The following is a 20000-nucleotide window of genomic DNA, read 5'->3' as shown; positions in this document are numbered from 1 at the left end:
TTCATAAATGTTTGGAAAGATGTTTGATGCGTTTACTGAGCCGTGCTTCACTGACGAGCTGCGCATAACTAATAATCACAGCCTTTGCGATTTCAAAAATCGATTCAAGTGCGATTACATGTAAATTGCGATTAATCGTGCAGCCATAACTCAAAGCATTTTGAGAAGCTAAACTACTCAGCCTCCTAAACTGCTCTGCCTGCCTTAAAAGTGCACCAGAAACCACTGGTTTGGATGGTGTGTGTGAGATACGCATCTGTACACGGTACAGATGAACCTCTAGGGGGCGCCGCTGGGGAACTGTTCCAGCAGGGCCTCGATGTTGGCCGTGGTCTCCGGGCTGAGCAGATCCAGGCCGTCGGTAAGGGGGTCAGGGGTCACCGGGTCGGGGATCGGCTCTGAGGGAGGATCCTCAGGGAGAGATGGAGGAGCAGGAGGAGGTGATGTGGTCTTGGGCTTCTCCACGGAGGAGACAGTGCTCTTGTCTTTAGCCGAGTCTCTGCAGGCACACTGACACTGGCAGGACTCCTCCTGCTTTATGATGATCACCGGCAGGCTCAGGCCGATCTGCTGCACTGCGTTCCCTGGAACACAAACACAACTAGCGGTGATAAAAATATGGAAGTGAAATCATTTAAAGGTGACCTATTATGTCCTTTTTCACAAGATGTAATATAAATCTCTGGTGTCCACAGAATGTGACTGTGAAATATCAGCTAAAATTCCCCCCAGATAATTTATTATAGCTTAATATTATTATTAATATTTATATTAAACGCGCCGTTTTTGTGTGTGTCCCTTTAAATGGAAATGAGATGTTCCCCCGCCTCCGTTCAGAAGAGGGCGGAGCCTTTACATGAGCTTCAGATACTCTGGCAATAACAAAACAAGCCAATCTCACTCATCAAAATCTCAGAAATAACCAAACAAATAAACATAAACACAAGCAGCGGGACCATGATGATCTTGGTTAGTTTTTGGTTATTTGGTGTGAATTGGCCAATAATCGGTATCCGCCGATTAAAACTATTATTTTCACTATCGACCATCGGAAGATATATCCTGTCAATCAAAAGGGTGCGGAAAAAACGAGAAATGGACAAATAAATACAACCGAACGAAAATACACATTAAAACAGTGTTTTAAGTTTTTCATGAAGATGTACTAACAGAAATATTCAGATAAATAATAGCCTAGGGGGAAAAAAATGGAATAATCAATCAAATGCAAAATTTCTGCATATAACACCGCATAGTCTTACTGTACACATTAAATATAGATTAATCCTTACTAAAGATTCATTTTGTCATTTGTTGTTTGATTATCATTAATGACAGACTGGAGCATATATTAGGCTGCTGTCACTTTAAGAGCTGCACGGATCAAATATACTGTTACACGCGTTTTCTTTCTCAACTGTGTACGTTTACTTAAGACGAGACCCCCTGTGTTTACATGAATACTCTTCTATTTTTGTGTGTACGCATTTAGCAGTGTATCCGAAGCCCTTTTGCGTATCCGCTTTCGGCTCCGACTTGGAGCGCGCACACAGAAAGCCGCCAGGGGAACAGCATCCCGTTAATGCGTTTTTAATAACACTGTTTAAAATCAAACACGTCCCGCAGTTTAGCATCAGCATTTTACAACACTCACTTTTTTAGGGTGATTTGGATGTTAAAGGTGCAGTATGTGAGATTGACAACTAGCGGTTGAAATGGGTACTGCAGTCCAAATTAAAGATATCGGAGATCGATGTTTATTTTAGATGGATACCAAGGCTTTTTAGGTCGGGTAGAATGTGCAATGAAAGTAAAATAACTGGCTGTAGAATTGTTTTTTAGAGAAACGAATATGTAAACTCAGCATGTTTCCTAAAATCTGCTAACATATTGTGGTATTTTTATGCTTTAGTACAGTAAAAAACTTACATACAGCACCTTTAAGTTTGGTGCTTTTAAGGAAAGGAAGGTGCGCTGTACAGAATGCGGCAGCGGAACAATAACCGTTTTACCTCAATTATCTTGTTTTCATCATCATTGGAAGTCGAAATCGAAATTGAAAATCAATTTTGATGCAGTTATGATGAAACTGCCACAAACTATCTCGGCTTTCAGAGATTGGCATCTCAGGTGTGGCACTTCATATCTGAAGGATAGTTGGTACTACATCTCAATGGCAATTACAAATCCCCCCACATTATTGCTCAAACATGGTGTTCCCCAGGGTTCAGTTCTCGGCCCGTTATTATTCACTATCTACATTTTGCCTTTTGCCTATCTACAAATTGTTTTTATCACTGCTATGCTGACGATATTCAAATATACACAGCTTGCCAGTCAGATTTTATCCAGCAGACTGGCTCGTTATCCTAATGTGTCAATGAATGGAGAGAGAGAGAGAGAGCGTGTGCACATGGTTGTCAGGTTGGGAAGAATAAGCAGAAAATGCATCTATTTAACAGAAAAACCCTGATTGGGGGATTTAAACCCTTGACATCTGGCAACCCTGACCATGAACTCTTGAAAGCATGTTACAAATGCAAGACAAATAAATAACCAATGGGCCAATATGGCAGACTATTACGCTTAATTAATCAAGAAAAGCAAAAACTAGAATCACAATTACAAATTTAAATAGGCATACACTTTCAGTTAAATAAACAGAAACAGTACTGCAAAAACAGCACATAACACAGCAAAATACTCAATCATACCTGAATGTCCACCGACTGGTATGGCTGTTGTAAAAAAGACTTTCTCTACTTTTGGACCCTGAAAATAAAAACAGTAGTAATATGTCAACCAAAAAAACGAGAAGAATACATTTGTGGCATTAATTCAAACACTAACTGGACAATTACTAAGATCACAAAACACTCACAAAAACATGTAAGAAAAGCTAAAAATATCTGAATTATAATCAGACACATTTCTGGCAAGTTTAGCATCATTCATGAAAACAAAAATAGCATAATTGGGCTCTTTTAATTCCATCTTAATTTCAAGCATATTGTTAGCATGTTTTAGCGTTGCTACCAGGAACACTAAGCTATAGACTGTATAAAACAATGGACGTAGTGTCCGTTACGTCATCCCTAGTGTTTCTGAAGAGCATTTTTGAAGCCCAAAATGGGCGGAGCCGGCCGTCGCCATCTTGGCTTCGTGTCATTCTCAGATTAACGAAAATGTGCAGAGGCGGATTAGCTGAGGTGACGTGACGCTAACACACAGCAGACCAACGGCTAGTAGTGACATCAGCGGCAATCCACCAATCACTCAAGTGGCCACGCCCTTAATTATGCAAAACGTTAAGGCTTAATATCATTTAAACAGATAAGTTATAAAAAAATTCACTGCCCTCATAATTGTCATGAAGTGCAAAATTAGCTATATAGACCAAAACCACCAGACTGTAAACACATGTTTTTCTGCTGTAAAGTTGGGCATTTTAACATGCGGGTCTATGGGATTGAGTCTCTTTTGCAGCCGGTCTCTAGTGGCCAGTAGAGGAACTGCAGTTTAAGTCACTTCAGTGGGATTCAAGAGAAAGACAGGAAGGCTGCCGCTAGGTCCCTACCCTAACATGTTTCGGACACTTCATGCACTTTCAACTGTTGCAGCTTTCCTTATGACATGAAAGCTGACTGATTAAAATCCTGCTTGTAAATGACAACGAAACCACAGATAAAAAACGTAAAGCTAAAGTAGAATTTAGTTAAACCGCCGGACCTGTTGTTCTGGGTTCTGCTGCGCACTGGCGGCACTGCTGAGGATCCACTGCAGGTTCTGATCGGACATGACGATACTAGGCTGCAGGCCGAGGGTGGGGGCGATGGTGATCGTAGGAGGAGGCAGAGGAGGAGGAAGAGGAGGAGCCAAAGGCACTGTGTGTGTCACCTCCGCGGTCACGGAGGCGCTAGTCGCGGTCGACCCCGGCTGAGTCACGAAGAGCGGCGCGACTGAGGGAGCCGGTGGAGCCGATGGAGCGGTTAGAGCGGGTGGAGCCGATGGAGCGATGGGCACTTCAGGGGAGAGTGATGAGGTGGGCGGAGTCAGTGACGAGCTGCCGGCGGCAGGAGGCGGAGCCGGCTGTGAGGTGGGCGGAGTCTGAGCCTCAGGTGATGTGATGGGGGACGATGAGGGCGGAGGGAACACGTCTGAGGCTGACGGAGGACACGAGTCCAGGCCGCACCCCTCCCCAGGCTGATCTGGAGACACAGAGGCAGGAAACACGTCAGACTGAGGAACGGCACATGGGATGATCTGTCATTTCTACTATGCAGCATGTCACATGTTCCCTTCGTTAATATACTGGTTACAAATTTTAAAATTACAAACATGTCATCAAAATATCACCGTCACCGTCTTTTTTAAAAAGTCCAAGCATGTCACTTACACAATTCAATTAAACACAATCATGTTTTAACATGTCACTACCATGTTTCTAATGTTTTGCACATGGGTAGCATGTTTTAACACATTGTTAACATGTTTTCGCTTGTTGCCAGAATGATTTTTAACACGTTAACCATATTTTATCATGTTTCTAACATTTCTTAGCATGTTCTTAGTATGTTTTAACACACTGACAGGGCTAATATGTTTAAAATATTGTTAAAATGTTTATAACATGTTTTAGCATGTTGCTCACACGTTTAATATGTTTTAACACATTGATATTGCTAGCATGTTTCAACATGTTGATACCAGGTTTCTAACGTTTTTTTGCCCATGGATAACATGTTAACACATTGATAACACGTAACACTTGGTTACCATGTTCTAAGATGTTTCTAACATTTCTTAACATGTTGCTAACATTTTTAACACATTGCCATGTTTTAACACTGTGTTAAAACATGCTAGAAACATGTTAGCACTCTGACAGCGCTAACACGTTTTAAAATGTTTCTAACAAGTTTTAGCACATTACTAACGTGTTTAATGTTTCAACATGTTGATACCATGTTTCTAATGTTTTTGTGGTTACCATGTTAAAGCACCTTGCTAATGTTTTAACAATTGCTAACATTTTTAATGTTTCAACACATTGATATTGCTAAAATGTTTCAACATGTTGATACCATGTTACTAATATGTTTTTGCACATGGGTAGCATGTTTTAACACATTGATAACATGTTTTCGCTTGTTGCCAGAATTATTTAAATGTGTTTTAACACATTGTTAGCAAGTTCCTAGTATGTTTTAACACACAGTGCTAACATGTTGTTAAAATGTATCTAAGAAGTTTTAGCACGTTGCTAACATGTTTAATATGTTTTAGCACATTGATATTGCGAGCATGTTTTAACAAGTTGATACCATGTTTCTAATGTTTTTGTGGTTACCATTTTTTAACACCTTGCTAACAAGTTATAACAATTGCTAGCACGGTTTAACATTAAAGTTTCATCATATTGCTACTAAGATCATGTTTTACCATGTTGCTAACATGTTCTTATAACATGTTAACATGTTTTAACACACTGACAGTGCTAGCATGTTTTAACAATTGCTAGCATGATTTCACTTATTGTTAACATTTCACCATATTGCTACCACATTCCTATCATGTTTTGCCATGTTAGTAAAATGTTACTAACATGTTTTAACAAATCAATAGACGTTTTAACAGGTTTAACACATTTCTAACATTTTTAACATGTAGGTAGCATGTTTTAACACGTAGGTAGCATGTTTTAACACGTAGGTAGCATGTTTTAACACGTAGGTAGCATGTTTTAACACATTGATAACATGTTTTCGCTTGTTGCCAGAATTTCAACGTGTTTTAAGATGTGGTTATCATGGTTTTAATATTTCTTAGCATGTTGCTAAAATGTTTTAACACACTGACAGTGCTATCATGTTTTAACAAATTATATTATGTTTTGGCACATGAGTAGCATATTTTAACACAGAACATTTTTTAGCATGTTGCTACCAGGATTTAACACATTACTTACATGTTACAACTAGTGCTGTCAATTCAATAATAATAATAATAAAAAACAATCACACATCATGTTCTGTAACTCTAGCCAAAGGTTGCCAGGAAAAAAATACAGAGTTAATTTTACTGCATTAATTGCGTCAAATATTTGTAACACGTTAAAATTAAAAAAATTAATTGTAAAATTAAAGCATTAATTTTGACAGCACATATTTTAATCACGTTCCTAGCATGTTTTAACACATTTCTAGAATGTTTAACCATGTTGCTAACATGTTTTACTGTAAATACCTAAATGATGCACTTAATTAACGATAAAATGAAGAACGATGGACACTTCATTCACTCGACTGTCGCAGACTCCAATACTGAATGACGACAAAATCTTATAATACTCATAACTACACGGTAGAGTACATAGTACAAGTGCACAGCGTATAGAGCGTCGTTTGGGACACAACTATTGTTAACAACCAAGTTTTAGCACATTGGCAGCATTTTGTAGCACATTGCTATCATGTTACACCTTGATAGCATGTTCTCAACATATTGATATAACTTTGTTAATGGGTTTCTAGCATGTTTTAACGCATTGATAAAATTTTCATAACAGGTTACCGGCATGTTTTAACACATTGCAAATGCGTTTCTAAAAAATTTTGTCCGAGCAATTCTCTGAAGGTCTGGCATACACAAAAATAATAAAAATTAATAATTCCTGCCCAAGGCACATGGTTAATAAAGGGGCGGGGCCTGGTTGAGTTAGTTAGTAGTGTGCTGAAACTGGCGATTATGGTAAGGCGCGGGACATTTCCAAAACACGCTCAAAGCGCTTGACCAATCACAGCACACTGCTCCAGCCGACCAATCAGAGCACAGTGTGCTTTTCAGAAGGAGGGGCTTCATAGAGACAGCAAGTAAACAGAGCGCTACTGACAGACTCGGAAGAGAGGAGCAGCAACAATGGAGAATATGAGCAAAAATTATGAAAACCTGTTCTAGTAGAGCCCAAAAACAACACCAAGACTTTGATAAAGGTCCTCTTTAGCACATGCTTATTCATTTTTAATTTTAAAAGTTCAAAGCGTACTGCATAACAGAAGTGACTCGAGTGTCTTTGAACACAGTGAGCTCTAAAAGTTCTTGCCTGTGGTTTTGGGGTCGTCCTGGCTGACACTGTTCTCAGGACTCTGGAACATCAGCTCAAAGATTCGTATGGGGGTGACGCTGTTCAGATCCAAACCCTGAGACTGAGACATGAACATGTGCTGAGATGCACTCTATGTATCTGGGAGACGACTGAAAAAAAAAGCTCTGTGTAAAATTAATGAGGGCGCAAACTCACATTGTGGTTCTCCTGGAGCTCAGAGTCAGTGGAAATGAGGCTCAAATCACTGAGGCACAGCGAGTGATTCGCGTCCTGCGGTTGAACAAGTACAACAGGACCAATTAAGTCCACGGTCACAAAGTGTTGGTGTAATAAAGGGCAGTGAGTGTGTGAGTGAGCACCTCTGACAGCGGATGAGCGCTCACGGTGAACGCCGGGCCTTTATCGTGACCCCGGATGTGGCTCTTCAGGCTGTACTGAGAGCTGAAGGTCTTCTCACACCCGTCGCTCGGACAGAAAAACGGCTTCTCTCCTGGAACAGGGAAAGAGAGAGTACGAGAAGAAATTAGGGATGCAATGATATGAACATTTTGGCCGATATCCGATAATTCTTTATATTTGAAAGCCGATAACCGATATATTGGCCTATAAATCTAAATCCAAATTTTTATATAATTTTTGAGAGCCTTTTGTAACCATTAAAATCCATGGCCCAAACACACAATTATAGCCTAATGTTCTCATTATAATTTTATGTAGCCGATATGACACGTTGCACTTAACTGTATTTTCCTTTTTTTCAAGTTTTTCTGATCATAATTCGATAAATTCAAAACCATAACTTTGAACAGAGCACATCTGAAGTGTCTCAGTTGAAGGAATAAACCATTATTCATCGGCTTTAATATATCGGTCGAATTTTCTTATCAGGCTGATAATGATAACATTAAAAATGGCCGTCGCACGGACAGAAAAACGGCTTCTCTCCTGGAAGAGGGAAAGAGACGGAGAGGAAGAAATGAGGGATGCACTGATATGAAAATTTTGCCCGATACCGATAACCGATAATTCTTCATATATTTGAAAGCAGATAACCGATATATTGGCCGATAAATCTAAATCCATCATTTTTGAGAGCCTGATTACAAAAACAAAAGTCTCATCATTAAAAGCCATGACCCAAACACACAATTATAATGATGTTCTCATGATAATTGTATGTAGCAGATATGACAGATTTGCACTGTACATGTTGCACTTACAGGGTTCGTACAGATACTGTAAAATGAAATTCCAGGACTTTCAAGGACTTTTCAAGCAATACTTTTGGTTTTCAAGGACTACAATCAGAGATCTCACTTATTGAATAATATCTTTATTATCTTTCAAATTCTAAAAAAGGTAAATAGATAAATAAAACAAAATGGTACAAATAAAGTGCAGCACATGCAATAACAGTGGTAACTTTAACCATTGACAGGACACTATGACAAAGATATCGCTTTCTTATTCAAACTGATTGTTTTTCTCATGAATATATGATTGACCTGAAGACTGAAAGCTGTATCATATACTTGGATATTTATGAGCAATATCACACTCATAGCCATGTGAAATGTCTCTATATCTGTATCAGACGGGCTCCAGCGTTAATTCTGCATGAAAAGATTGTTTTATCGATAAAATCAAACACTAATTTCACATATTTTGTCATTCAATAATTTAAGCACCTTTTAATAAATATGGTTGTTTTCAAGGGTTTTCCAGGACTTACATTTTAAAGACAAATTCAAGCACTTTAAGCACCTTGTATGAACCCTGCACTTTACTGTATTTTCCTTTTTTCAAGTTATTCTGATCATATTTCAAGAAATTCATAACCATCATGTTGAACATGTATCTGAAGTGTCTAATCTGAAGGAATAATCCGTTATTTATTTATATTATAATATTTAATATATATCGGCTAAATTTTCTTATCAGGGTGATAATGATAACATTAAAACGAACATATATCTGCCGATACCGATATGGTGGCCGATATATCGTGCATCCCAAGAAGAAATGGAGATTCTCGAATCTAAATAAAATTCACATTTCAGCACAACAATTGTTTGTTGCAAACAAAGCCAGAAACAATTACACAAGTACTGATTGAGGTGAATTTGAACAGACAAAAAGTGGCGCAAATAAAATATTGAAACAATTGAAATTTAAATATTGCTAATATGAAAGTTATTCTTACGTTTACTTTATAAAAATCAGTAAAAATTTCACAGCAAAAAAATTATTCTTGCTTTTTATCATTTAGAGGCCTTAGAAATGTGCGTATCAAATATGATGCAGTAGTTTTTTTAATTTTCTGTGTTGCTTTGATTTTGCCTGTTTTGAGCTGACAGACTGCCAGTGTCTTACCAGTGTGTGTCCGTACATGTGTTTTCAGGTGATGACTAGCAGCGAAAGCCTTACCACAGCCATCATGGTCACACCTGCACACACAAACACAACAGTAGCCTATAATACTGCATCAATCTATGCTAATATGCAAACACACCACGTCCCTGATTTAGCACTAGTGCTGGGTATCGAGCTCAACACTTTAGCACTTTTTTCACCGACCGAACTGCCACGATACCATCGAGTATCAAAAAATGTCTTGTCGTTCGGTACCAAATTTCGATACCTGAGGTGTTAATCTAATCAACGTCAGTGAGCCAATAAGCATTCAGCATGTATGATGTGCCCAAATCAAGTGCTGGTGATTGAGGAAAAACACTAGTTTACGTCGGCTAGATGGCAACAGAGCCTTTCATTGACACGGACACGCAGAACATGCAGGATTCATATTTAAATAGTCCTTTTGCAGTTTAATATTCTTGCTTTGACAGAAACTATGATCTCATCGCAGAAGAAGCTCTACACGACAACCCGTCAAAATAAAAGCTTGGTTTAACTTGAAGAAAATGCGATAGGAATATATTACTGTTGTACAGTATAATGTACATCGCAATGTACAATTATTATTAAAACTAATTTTCTTTTATGTTATAATTTTAACAGTAAACCTCTGTTGTGTAGCACTTGTTTGTCAAAAAATTAAAGGGCTTGTTTAACTTTCATTTGAATAAACAATAAAGTAATGTTTTATGCCTTCATTTGATTACCAGAAAAATTAAAATACACAACATCGAATTTTTAAAAAAACAACAACAACATTTCATATGCCCTATTAATTGTATACAAATTAATACATTCAGTTGTTTTTATGAATTAAATTAGTTAGATATATTTTTGATATTAAACCATTAAAATGGTATATAGAGAAAATAAAACAAAGCAAAGAACAGAAAAAAAAATGAAGAATGTAATTTTTTTAAACTGTTAATAAATTGCTGCTAAATTAAACAAGTTTCATGATTTCAATTAATTACACATGCTTTTGAACAATAACCTTTTTATTTAACCATCCAGAAAAATGAACCCCAGGAACAGGAAACAGTTCGGCTTTCTTGTATTTTTTCCCCCTCTTCACATTAATGTTACAGCCTCTGATATAACATTATCTGTTCATAAAACTGGTATCGGAAAAAGTATCGTTCAGGAACCGGTATTGATAAACGATACCCAGCAATATTTATCACGTGTTCCAGCTCGACTCTCAGTGGCAGTGAACATTACACTGGATCAGTCAACATCCTTGTAAATGTGATTGGCTGTTAATGTTGTAAAGCACTTCTGAACTAAAGGTGGTGTGTGAATGAATCGTGACCTGAATGGTTTTTCTCCCGTGTGTGTGCGGATGTGTTTCCTCAGGTCACTCAGCGTGGTGAAGTACTTGGTGCATCCCTCGGATTCACAGTTAAACGTCTTTCCCGTGTGCAGACGCTGGTGTGCTTTCAGTCTGATGAGAGACAAACACAATAACCATACGCTGATCAGCTTTATACAGAGTACGAATCAATGAATTATGACATTACAGGCAAAAACATTGGTTTCATCAGATTTCAGGATATTTCTGCTTCACTAAATTGTATTCGTTCAGACTAGAGGAAAGAAAACATCCAAAATACACATTTAAGTGTTTATTTTATTACACATATGTATTGAAATTGAAGTCTATGACATCACACGCATAAAAAAGTATAAAGTAAAAAGTATAAAGTATAAAAGGTATAAAAGTGTTACAGCTCATCAGCTTTCGTGTCTTCGGGAGCTGTGTGTGTGTATGCGTGTGTAAGAGAACACTCTTCTGGAGCACGTTCGACCCCCGAGGGAGCTGGATGTGCTTATTATGATGCATTTGCGGTAAGCTTTGTTCTTGTTTGATTCTAGTGTTTTATTTGGTTATGAAAAATATGACGAAAAATTTTCGGATCCTTTTCTTGCGGGTCAAAATGACCTGAAGCACTAAAATTATACTTTTTTTTGGTCCAGGAAGCTTAAATAATTTAATTTTGATCATATTTTTTCTATTTTTAAAGCTACACTGTGTGATTTTTACCCCCATCTAGCGGTGAAAAGGTATATGACCATCCAGTGAATATTAGTTTCTGTTCCTCTCAATTCCGATTTCGTTTTAACTCCTACGGTGGCCAATGTAGTCCAAGATTAGCATGGCTTCCAGTTCGACCTCGTCCATGAGTGAAAGGTGAAGCTTGAATTAACCGTATGTCCCTCTTTGGCTAATGTACTCTCAAGATGGAGGGGCAACATGGCGACCGACATTAGAACCCCCCACCCGTATGTATTTTCAATGGCATATTATACACTCACGAGAATACTTTATTACTTGAACGAAGTAAATATACATTAATGAGCACATATATTTTTGAAAGAACTTAGTGTTTTTAGCTAAGAATAAACTAATAAAGTTACACAGTGTAGCTTTAATGCAGTTTTTTTGGGAGATTCTTTTTATTTTTTATTTGATGTACCTTTAAATGACTAGATTTTATCAATAAATAATTTAATTAAAGCACATTCTTTCAACTTAAATTCAAAATCCCTCTCCAATACATGCATAACCAGCTCAAAATATCTGACATTGGGTCAGTGTGTCAGTTTCTGTGCTGACCTCTTGTGAAAAAAAAATATATAACATATTTCATAACTCTTGCCATTCGGTGGCCTTATAGCTCTATATGGAGCAAATGAGTTTTTACGCTTTATCTTGAAGTCAGTTATTGTTATTTAGTTTGAATTTTGAGCATTTTGTAGGCTTTTCTATGTGTACTGAAGCATTCCTCTCATTCCATTCATTCCTAAGGGGGTCAAATTGACCCGAGAGGGAAGGATTTGTTACTTTTTTTATTACAACCACATAAACTTCTCGAATCAAGTCAATTTTTTTGTGTATTCGTGTTTCAAGTTTGAACAAAAGCACCCCTCCGATGAAAGAAAAATGACCAAAGCGAAGGATGAGGGTTTAATCCTGATATGTCAAATGAAACAAGAATTTGTTATATGTAAATCTGTGCATATTTACTTATATAATGCCTAAATTGCATATTTAAAATAACATTTCAGAAAACTTGTAATACAAAACAATTGTCTTAATGTAATGTGAATAATCCACTGAGGAATGTATAGTGATAATAATAATAATATCAATAAATATATATTAAAGGCACAATAGCTAAGATTTTTAAAATAAAATATTCCAAAATCACTTGCACAGTGTGATATATTTCCTGCAGTTGTGTACTTACAATATCCCAAAAGTTCCCAAAGATTTTTAATTTCAGAGAAATTCCAGTTTTAAATAATGGATCGTCCATGTTCACTTGCCGCCTTGTCAATAACGTTATATCCGTGTTATCTCGTGGACAACTGCGTTACGTCTAGCGGCACGCTCACACTGTTGTTGTTTCGTTCAAACATTATGGACCATGGCAAACAGACTTTGGGACAAAAGGAGAACTAAAACGAGGATCAATATCAGCGTGACGTTTTCGAGATGCCGAGAGCTCCAAGTCCGTGACAAACTTCGACTTGACAGAGATACTTTATTAGACAAGTGTATAAATGTACATAAAACTAATCAATGTTATATAGCTCAACATGATGAAATGTTAGAATATGATCAGTATGTTGATGAAATGTTAGAATATGATCAGTATGTTATTCTAATGTTGATCTAGCTTACTGCTAGTTTCATATAGCAAACGAAATAACACATAGAATAACATTATAACTTTCAACACACAAATGCAGTTTAGTGATAGTGTAACGTTAGACCAAGTGAAACAAGGTTTCATTCGTCTAATAAACTGTCCTATGTGAGTAATTCAGCACTTGCGGGTAAGTTAGTTCGGTAGAATGAAATGTCCTTATTCCTTTATTATCTGCGGGACTCGCGTGTGGCGCTGATTGCTCCTGTCTGCCTTGCTGCTTTGAATCTCTATTTAATATCATTACTTGTTTATATTGCTAAATATAACTTACTCATCCACATATATTAGACATTGTCTAATATTGCCTATCACATTAATCAGACATCGCTAGCTTTTATCTAAATCGTTATCACTAGCACAACACACTAGTATCTCGCTAGCCTGTTAACCTGCCATCTGTGCTTGCCGTTCGTGTGTGCTTGCGCCTTTTACAAGTCCATCAAACAACTGTGGTGAGTAGGAACAGTCATCAAGCACGGTGAGTAATGTCTTCTCCTGTTATTGTCACTTGCACTTCGTGTCACATGTATAGTATAGCATTCTCTGTCAGCAATGAGGGATTTACATGTGATAAATGCAGGGAGAAAGACAGGCTGGAGGAGAAGATTTCAGAACTAGAGACACGCATTCAAACTTTAATCGAGGATAGTAAGAGTGCAAGGGCTTTAATTACTACTTTGGATGCGACTTGCTAAGTGAACTCTGTACATTGTTCAGTTCCGACTGTAGAGCCCAGGCAGCAGGGCAACTGGGTGACCATAAGACGCTGTAGTCGAGGGACAAAACACAGCTCTTCCATTCCGATTACCATAACAAACAGATTCTCCTCACTCAGTGAAACACCCACTGAGAATCCTGTTGAAAGTGCCCTAGTTATTGGCGATTCTATTACATGGATCGTGAAAATAGAGACACCAGCCACAATAGTCACATGTTTGCCGGGAGCCAGAGCGCCTGACATCAAAGCTAATTTAAAAGTGCTGAATATTGCTAATTGTAAATTCTCTAAGATTATTATTCACGTCGGCACTAATGATGTTCGACTTTGCCAGTCGGAGATCACTAAAATGAACGCGAAAGAGGTGTGTGAACTCGCAAGTACGATGAGTAGGATGAGGAGTGATGAACATGACAATCTGGGGCTCAGGTCAAGAAGCAGACAGACTGGCTAAACGTCACAGTTTAGTTCACTTTTCGGGAAAAGTATCGAAAAAGTATCGAAATCGCAATTCTTGACTTGGTATCGGTATTGAACAATAATTTGGGTATCGTGACCATACTAAAAGGAATGTGACAGCTGAAACCCATGTCTTGCATACGTCTGTGCGTGGTGGCTCTTGAAGCACTGACTCCAGCTGCAGTCCACTCTTTGTGAATCTCCCCCACATTTTTTAATGGGTTTTGTTTCACAATCCTCTCCAGGGTGTAGTTATCCCTATTGCTTGTACACTTTTTTCTACCACATCTTTTCCTTCCCTTCGCCTCTCTATTAATGTGCTTGGACACAGAGCTCTGACACAGAGGGTTTTCATTAGTTGTCAGTTATAATCATCAAAATTAAAAGGAATGAACACTTGAAATATATCAGTCTGTGTGTAATGAATGAATATAATAACCAAATTTCACTTTTTGAATGGAATTACTGAAATAAAAAAAACTTTTTGATGATATTCTAATTATATGACTAGCACCTGTATACACCAGTGACATGGGTATATTTGTGGCAATAGCCAACAATACATTATATGGGTCAAAATTATTGATTTTTCTTTTATGGCAAAAATCATTAGGATATTAAGTAAAGATCATGTTCTATGAAGATATTTTGTACATTTCCTACCGTAAATATATATAAATAAAATTGTGAGTGGATGAAGCAAAATCTGAAACGACTTTAAAAGGCGATTTTCTCAATGTTTCGATTTATTTGCATCCTTACATTCCAGATTTTCAAATAGTTGCATCTCAGCCAAATATCATAACAAACCATACATCAATGGAAGCTTATTTATTCAGCTTTCAGATGCAGTATAAATCTCAATTTCAATAAATTGACCCTTGTGACTGGTTTAGTGGTCCAGGGTCACATACATATATCATATAGCCTACTTTAGCAAACAGAAGCTAACAGGAAGTGAAATGGTGTGAGATCTGTGGCTTTAGGCCAGAAGTCACATGAGTTTCTGTGAGTTTCACACACTTTCATCCACACAATGCAGTCGCTGTGTAATCGTAAAAGCCCACAGGGTTCTAAGGCTATTCCAGCATGCTAATGTAAAACCTGTCACCTGTAGAGTGTGTTGAAGGCCTTCTCGCAGCCCTGCACGTCACACTCGAAGGGTTTCTCCTTGGTGTGCACGCGCACGTGTATCTTCAGGCTGTAGGACGTGAGGAAGGCTTTCCCGCAGCCCTGCTGGTTACACACAAACGTGTATTCGCCGCGGTGTGTCTTCTGGTGCGTGCGCAGGTTTCCCGCCGTGCTGTAGGTGCGCGTGCAGCCCTCGAACATGCACTGGTAGCGCTTCACCTGAGACCAGCACAAAACACACAACAGTTACACACAAACAGGCCTTACACACATGATCCGCTTGCAGCACATTGTGACCCTGGATCACAAAACCAGTCACGAGTCGCACGGGTATATTTGTGGTAATAATAGCCAACAATACATCGTACGGGTCAAAATTATCGATTTTTATTTTATGCCAAAAATCATTAGGATATTAAGTAAAGATCGTGTTTTAGGGAGATATTTAGTAAATTCTCTTCCGTAAATACAAAAAACATTTATATTTGCGAGTGAGTGCAGCAAAATCGTGGATGACTTTAAAGGCGATTTTCTCAATGTTTTAATTTTTTTGCACCCTCAGATTCCAGATTTTCCAAGTAGTTTTATCTCAGCCAAATATTTTCCTGTCCTAACTAACCATACATCAATGGGAAGCTTATTTATTCAGATGATGTATAAATCTCTCAATTTCAAAAAAATTACCCATGTGACTGGTTTTGTAGTCCAGGGTCACGTATGCGTTACTGGCGTATTTTTTTCAGCTTTGATCACAGGAATAAATTACACTTTACTATATATTCACAAAGAAAACAAATGTTTTACATTGTAATAATATTACACTGTTTTTACTGTATTTTTGATTGAACAGCCTTGGTGAGCAGAACAGTGACTTAAAATAACAAAACAAAATCAGTTAAATGCAAAAGTAAATCATAAAATATTAAAATAAAGACATATTGGAGAGTAAGATCAAAATCCAATTAAAAGCCATAATTAATTATCAAGTATTATATCAAGTAATTATTTATAACATTCTGAGTGAAGAATTCTGTCTCAGCATAAAGCTGCTTATGTCATAGCAAAGGATCAATAAACTGTGTTTGGGAAACACTGAACACTATTCTGAGTCATTGACGTGTGTGTGTGTGTGTGTGTGTGTGAGAGTGTGTGTGTGTGTGTGTGTGTGTGTGTGTGTGTGTGTGTTTGTCAGAAAACAGCCACACAGATACAGGCATTATGCCCGTTACACACATGATCCGCTTGAATTACATATGCAGTACTGGGATAATTGTTTCTGTGCCTGTGTTAAAGTGAGCGCGCAAATGGTCAAAATAAACACGGATTGACATGTAAATGTAGTCATCTCAACATAAATGCATTTATTTAAAGTATACTACTATTTTTCTCATTACTTTAAGCGAAACACCAGAAAAACATGTTTCTGAACTCCTGAAACGCCTGTATCTTGAGTTTCTTCCGGGAACGAACACGTCACAATATTCCTCATTTAAATAATTCATACGCAGAATAAAAGGGTGGGGCCTGGTTGAGTTAGTTAGTAGTGTGTTGAAACCAAGCAGGAAACTTCCTGTCTCTCTCTTAAATCCAACACTGAAGTGACTTAAACTGCAGTTCCTCCACTGGCCACTAGAGACCGGCTGCAGAAGAGACTCAATCCCATAGACCCATATGTTAAAATGCACAACTTTACAGCAGAAAAACACATCTTTACAGTCTGGTGCAAAAAGTGGTTTTGGTCTATATAGCTAATTTAGCTCTTTATGACGACTGAGAGGGGGTGATTTCTTTTTATAACTCATCCGTGTAAATTATATTAAGCCTTAAAATTCTGCATAATTAAGGGCGTGGCCACTTGAGTGACAGGTGGATTGCCGCTGATGTCACTACTAGCCATTGGTCTGCTGTCTGTTAGCGTCACGTCACCTCAGCTAATCCGCCTCGCTGACAATTTTCGTTTATCCGGGAGTGACGGTGCCAAGATGGCGACGACAGGCTCTGCCCACTTTGGGCTTCAAAAATGCTCTTCAGAAACAAAACGAACATATTTTTATATGGTCTATGGTTAAAACTGGCGGTTATGGTAAGGGGCGGGGCATTTCCCAAACACACTCGAAGCGCTCGACCAATCACAGCACACTGCTCCAGCCGACCAATCAGAGCACAGTGCGCTTTTCAGAAGGAGGGGCTTCATAGAGACAGGAAGTAAACAGAGCGTTACGGACAGACTGGGAAGAGCGGAGCCGCAACAATGGAGAATATGGGGAAAATAATCAACATTCAAGCAGGAAAACCTGTTCTAGTAGAGCCTGAAAACAACATCAAGACTGAAGAAGATCATAATAGATGATAATCATGTGTTAAACGGGTATAACAGTATCCAAAGGAGAAACGAGTGGACAGAGCATGACTCAAATGAACAAAACATTTCCTTTTTTTCCCCACCAAACCACAAACAATAAAAAATATTCTCTCACAGATGCCAAGCTCTACACTGAACAAAACATGCTTTATCTAGAATATGTGTGACCTGAAATGACTTGACAAATATATCAGTTTCCATTTCTCTCCAATCACGTGTGGTTAAGCCACTGGTCAGAGATGTGGCCTATAGTGGTTATTAACTCGCATGCTGATCATGTGATTCCCCAATCCTCCTCATTTCTGAGGATCGTAGGCCTAGGAAGATGTTCTGCATACTCACAATATGAATTAAATGTGCAAATATAACATAGAACATTGCATGGAATACTGTATCCCACAATGCAATGCGTTTGACTTGACCTTTCATTTCCAGTTTGAGGAAATCATCTTACAGTGCGATGAGAGCTTTGTAATATAGTCTCATTAATCGCTTTCTATTTATCATCTATCCAACAGTATAACGACCTTAAAGACTCCTCAAAGAATCCTGGAAAATAAACGTCACGGTTTACACACAAATATGACACGTTTTCTACACTGATAATAATCATAAATGTTTCTTGAGCATCAAATCATCATATTATAGTGATTTCTGAAGGATCATGTGACACTGAAGACTGGAGTAATGATGCTGAAAATTCAGCTTTGATCACAGGAATAAATTACACTTTACTATATATTCACATAGAAAACATTGTAGTAATATTTCACAATATTACTGTATTTTTGATCAAATAAATGCAGCCTTGGTGAGCAGAAAAGTGACAATGCAAAAGTAAAACAAAAAAAACAAAATAAACATAACAGAGACGAAGATCAAAATCCAATCAAAAGGCCAAATCAAAGGTCATAATTAATAATCATAAGTATAATGTCAAGTAATTAATTTGAACATTCTGAGTCTCAGCATAAAGCTGCTTATATCATAACCAGGGTGGGAGATTAGCACCCGCCACCAGCCAATGGCGGGTACTTTTTCAAAGTGGCGGGTGACTTTGCCTTGTATACCAGCCACAGTGGCGGGTACATTGTAAAACATATTTTTATTGGTTACTACTTAAAACATTCCTTGTAACGGATTGGACATCTTTTGTCAAAGAATGCTGTTGTTAAGTAAAAATAATGCACTTTTGTCGAGTAACTAATTTGATTGGTTTTCAGCGCTGTGCGTCACGGACACAGCGCACGGACACAGCACTGAACGGACCGTGACACATATAGCTGAGGTACAGACGAAAGGAAAATTTAAAAAATGTGGCGACATATTCCCGGTGTTAAGAGGCCCGCCGCGGAGTCAGCAGTAGCTATGAATGTACAACCTGTTGAGGGCGAAGTAAATAAAAAGTGAAGGTACTTTTCGAACGAGTGGCGCATTGACGACGAAGGGAAAACGAGGGAATGGTTAGCCTACATTCCCGTCGAACAGTCCATGTACTGTACTTACTGTCGAACCTATGCGTCGTCCGAAAATGCAAACAATTCGTTCGTTAGAGGAACAACTAACCTTAAAATAGAGTCAACAATGAATATGACCAATTCTATTCAGAAACGTCCATGCGATCGGCAAAAAGGGCAGACCTTTTCGGGACTTGTGTGTGGCAGCATGTATGTGCGTGTGTGTGTGAGAGCGTGTGTGTGTTCGTGTTTGACAGCGTGAGTGTGTGTGTGTGTGCGTGTGAGACATCGTGAGTGTGTGTGTGTGCGTGTGAGACATCGTGAGTGTGTTCGTGTGTTACAGCGTGAGTGTGTGTGTGCATGTGTGACAGCGTGAGTATGTGTGTGCATGTGTGACTGCGTGAGTGTATGTGTGTGTGTGTGACAGCGTGAGTGTGTGTGTGTGCATGTGTGACTGCGTGAGTGTATGTGTGTGTGTGTGACAGCGTGAGTGTGTGTGTGTGCATGTGTGACAGCGTGAGTGTGTGTGTGTGCATGTGTGACAGCGTGAGTGTGTGTGTGCATGTGTGACAGCGTGAGTGTGGGTGTGTGTGCATGTGTGTGTGTGAGAGCGTGTGTGACTGTGAGAGTGTGTGCG

General features: G+C 38.4%; 1 protein-coding gene across 2 annotated transcripts in view; it reads right to left on the bottom strand.

Moving 5' to 3' along the window:
• Nucleotides 1–20000, bottom strand: part of mtf1 (metal-regulatory transcription factor 1) — a 34737-nt gene that overhangs the window by 917 nt on the left and 13820 nt on the right. For both annotated transcript variants that reach the window (XR_013192073.1, XM_077197468.1), the window contains exons 4-12: nucleotides 15525–15763; nucleotides 10833–10964; nucleotides 9479–9552; nucleotides 7465–7595; nucleotides 7301–7375; nucleotides 7103–7205; nucleotides 3730–4208; nucleotides 2715–2772; nucleotides 1–584 (exon numbers count right to left, since the gene is read on the bottom strand). The exon at nucleotides 1–584 is cut by the window's left edge. Coding sequence is in view for 1 of the 2 variants with exons in the window: in XM_077197468.1 (XP_077053583.1) it covers nucleotides 280–584; nucleotides 2715–2772; nucleotides 3730–4208; nucleotides 7103–7205; nucleotides 7301–7375; nucleotides 7465–7595; nucleotides 9479–9552; nucleotides 10833–10964; nucleotides 15525–15763 (1596 nt within the window). In the remaining variant the exon portion in view is untranslated. The remainder of the gene's footprint in view (nucleotides 585–2714; nucleotides 2773–3729; nucleotides 4209–7102; nucleotides 7206–7300; nucleotides 7376–7464; nucleotides 7596–9478; nucleotides 9553–10832; nucleotides 10965–15524; nucleotides 15764–20000) is intronic.

Source organism: Siphateles boraxobius, unplaced genomic scaffold, assembly GCF_051911475.1.
Source record: "Siphateles boraxobius isolate OS27281-9 unplaced genomic scaffold, OSU_SipBor_1 110, whole genome shotgun sequence".
In the NCBI taxonomy this organism is placed as follows: domain Eukaryota; kingdom Metazoa; phylum Chordata; class Actinopteri; order Cypriniformes; family Leuciscidae; genus Siphateles; species Siphateles boraxobius.
This window is presented reverse-complemented; position numbering and strand designations above follow the sequence as displayed.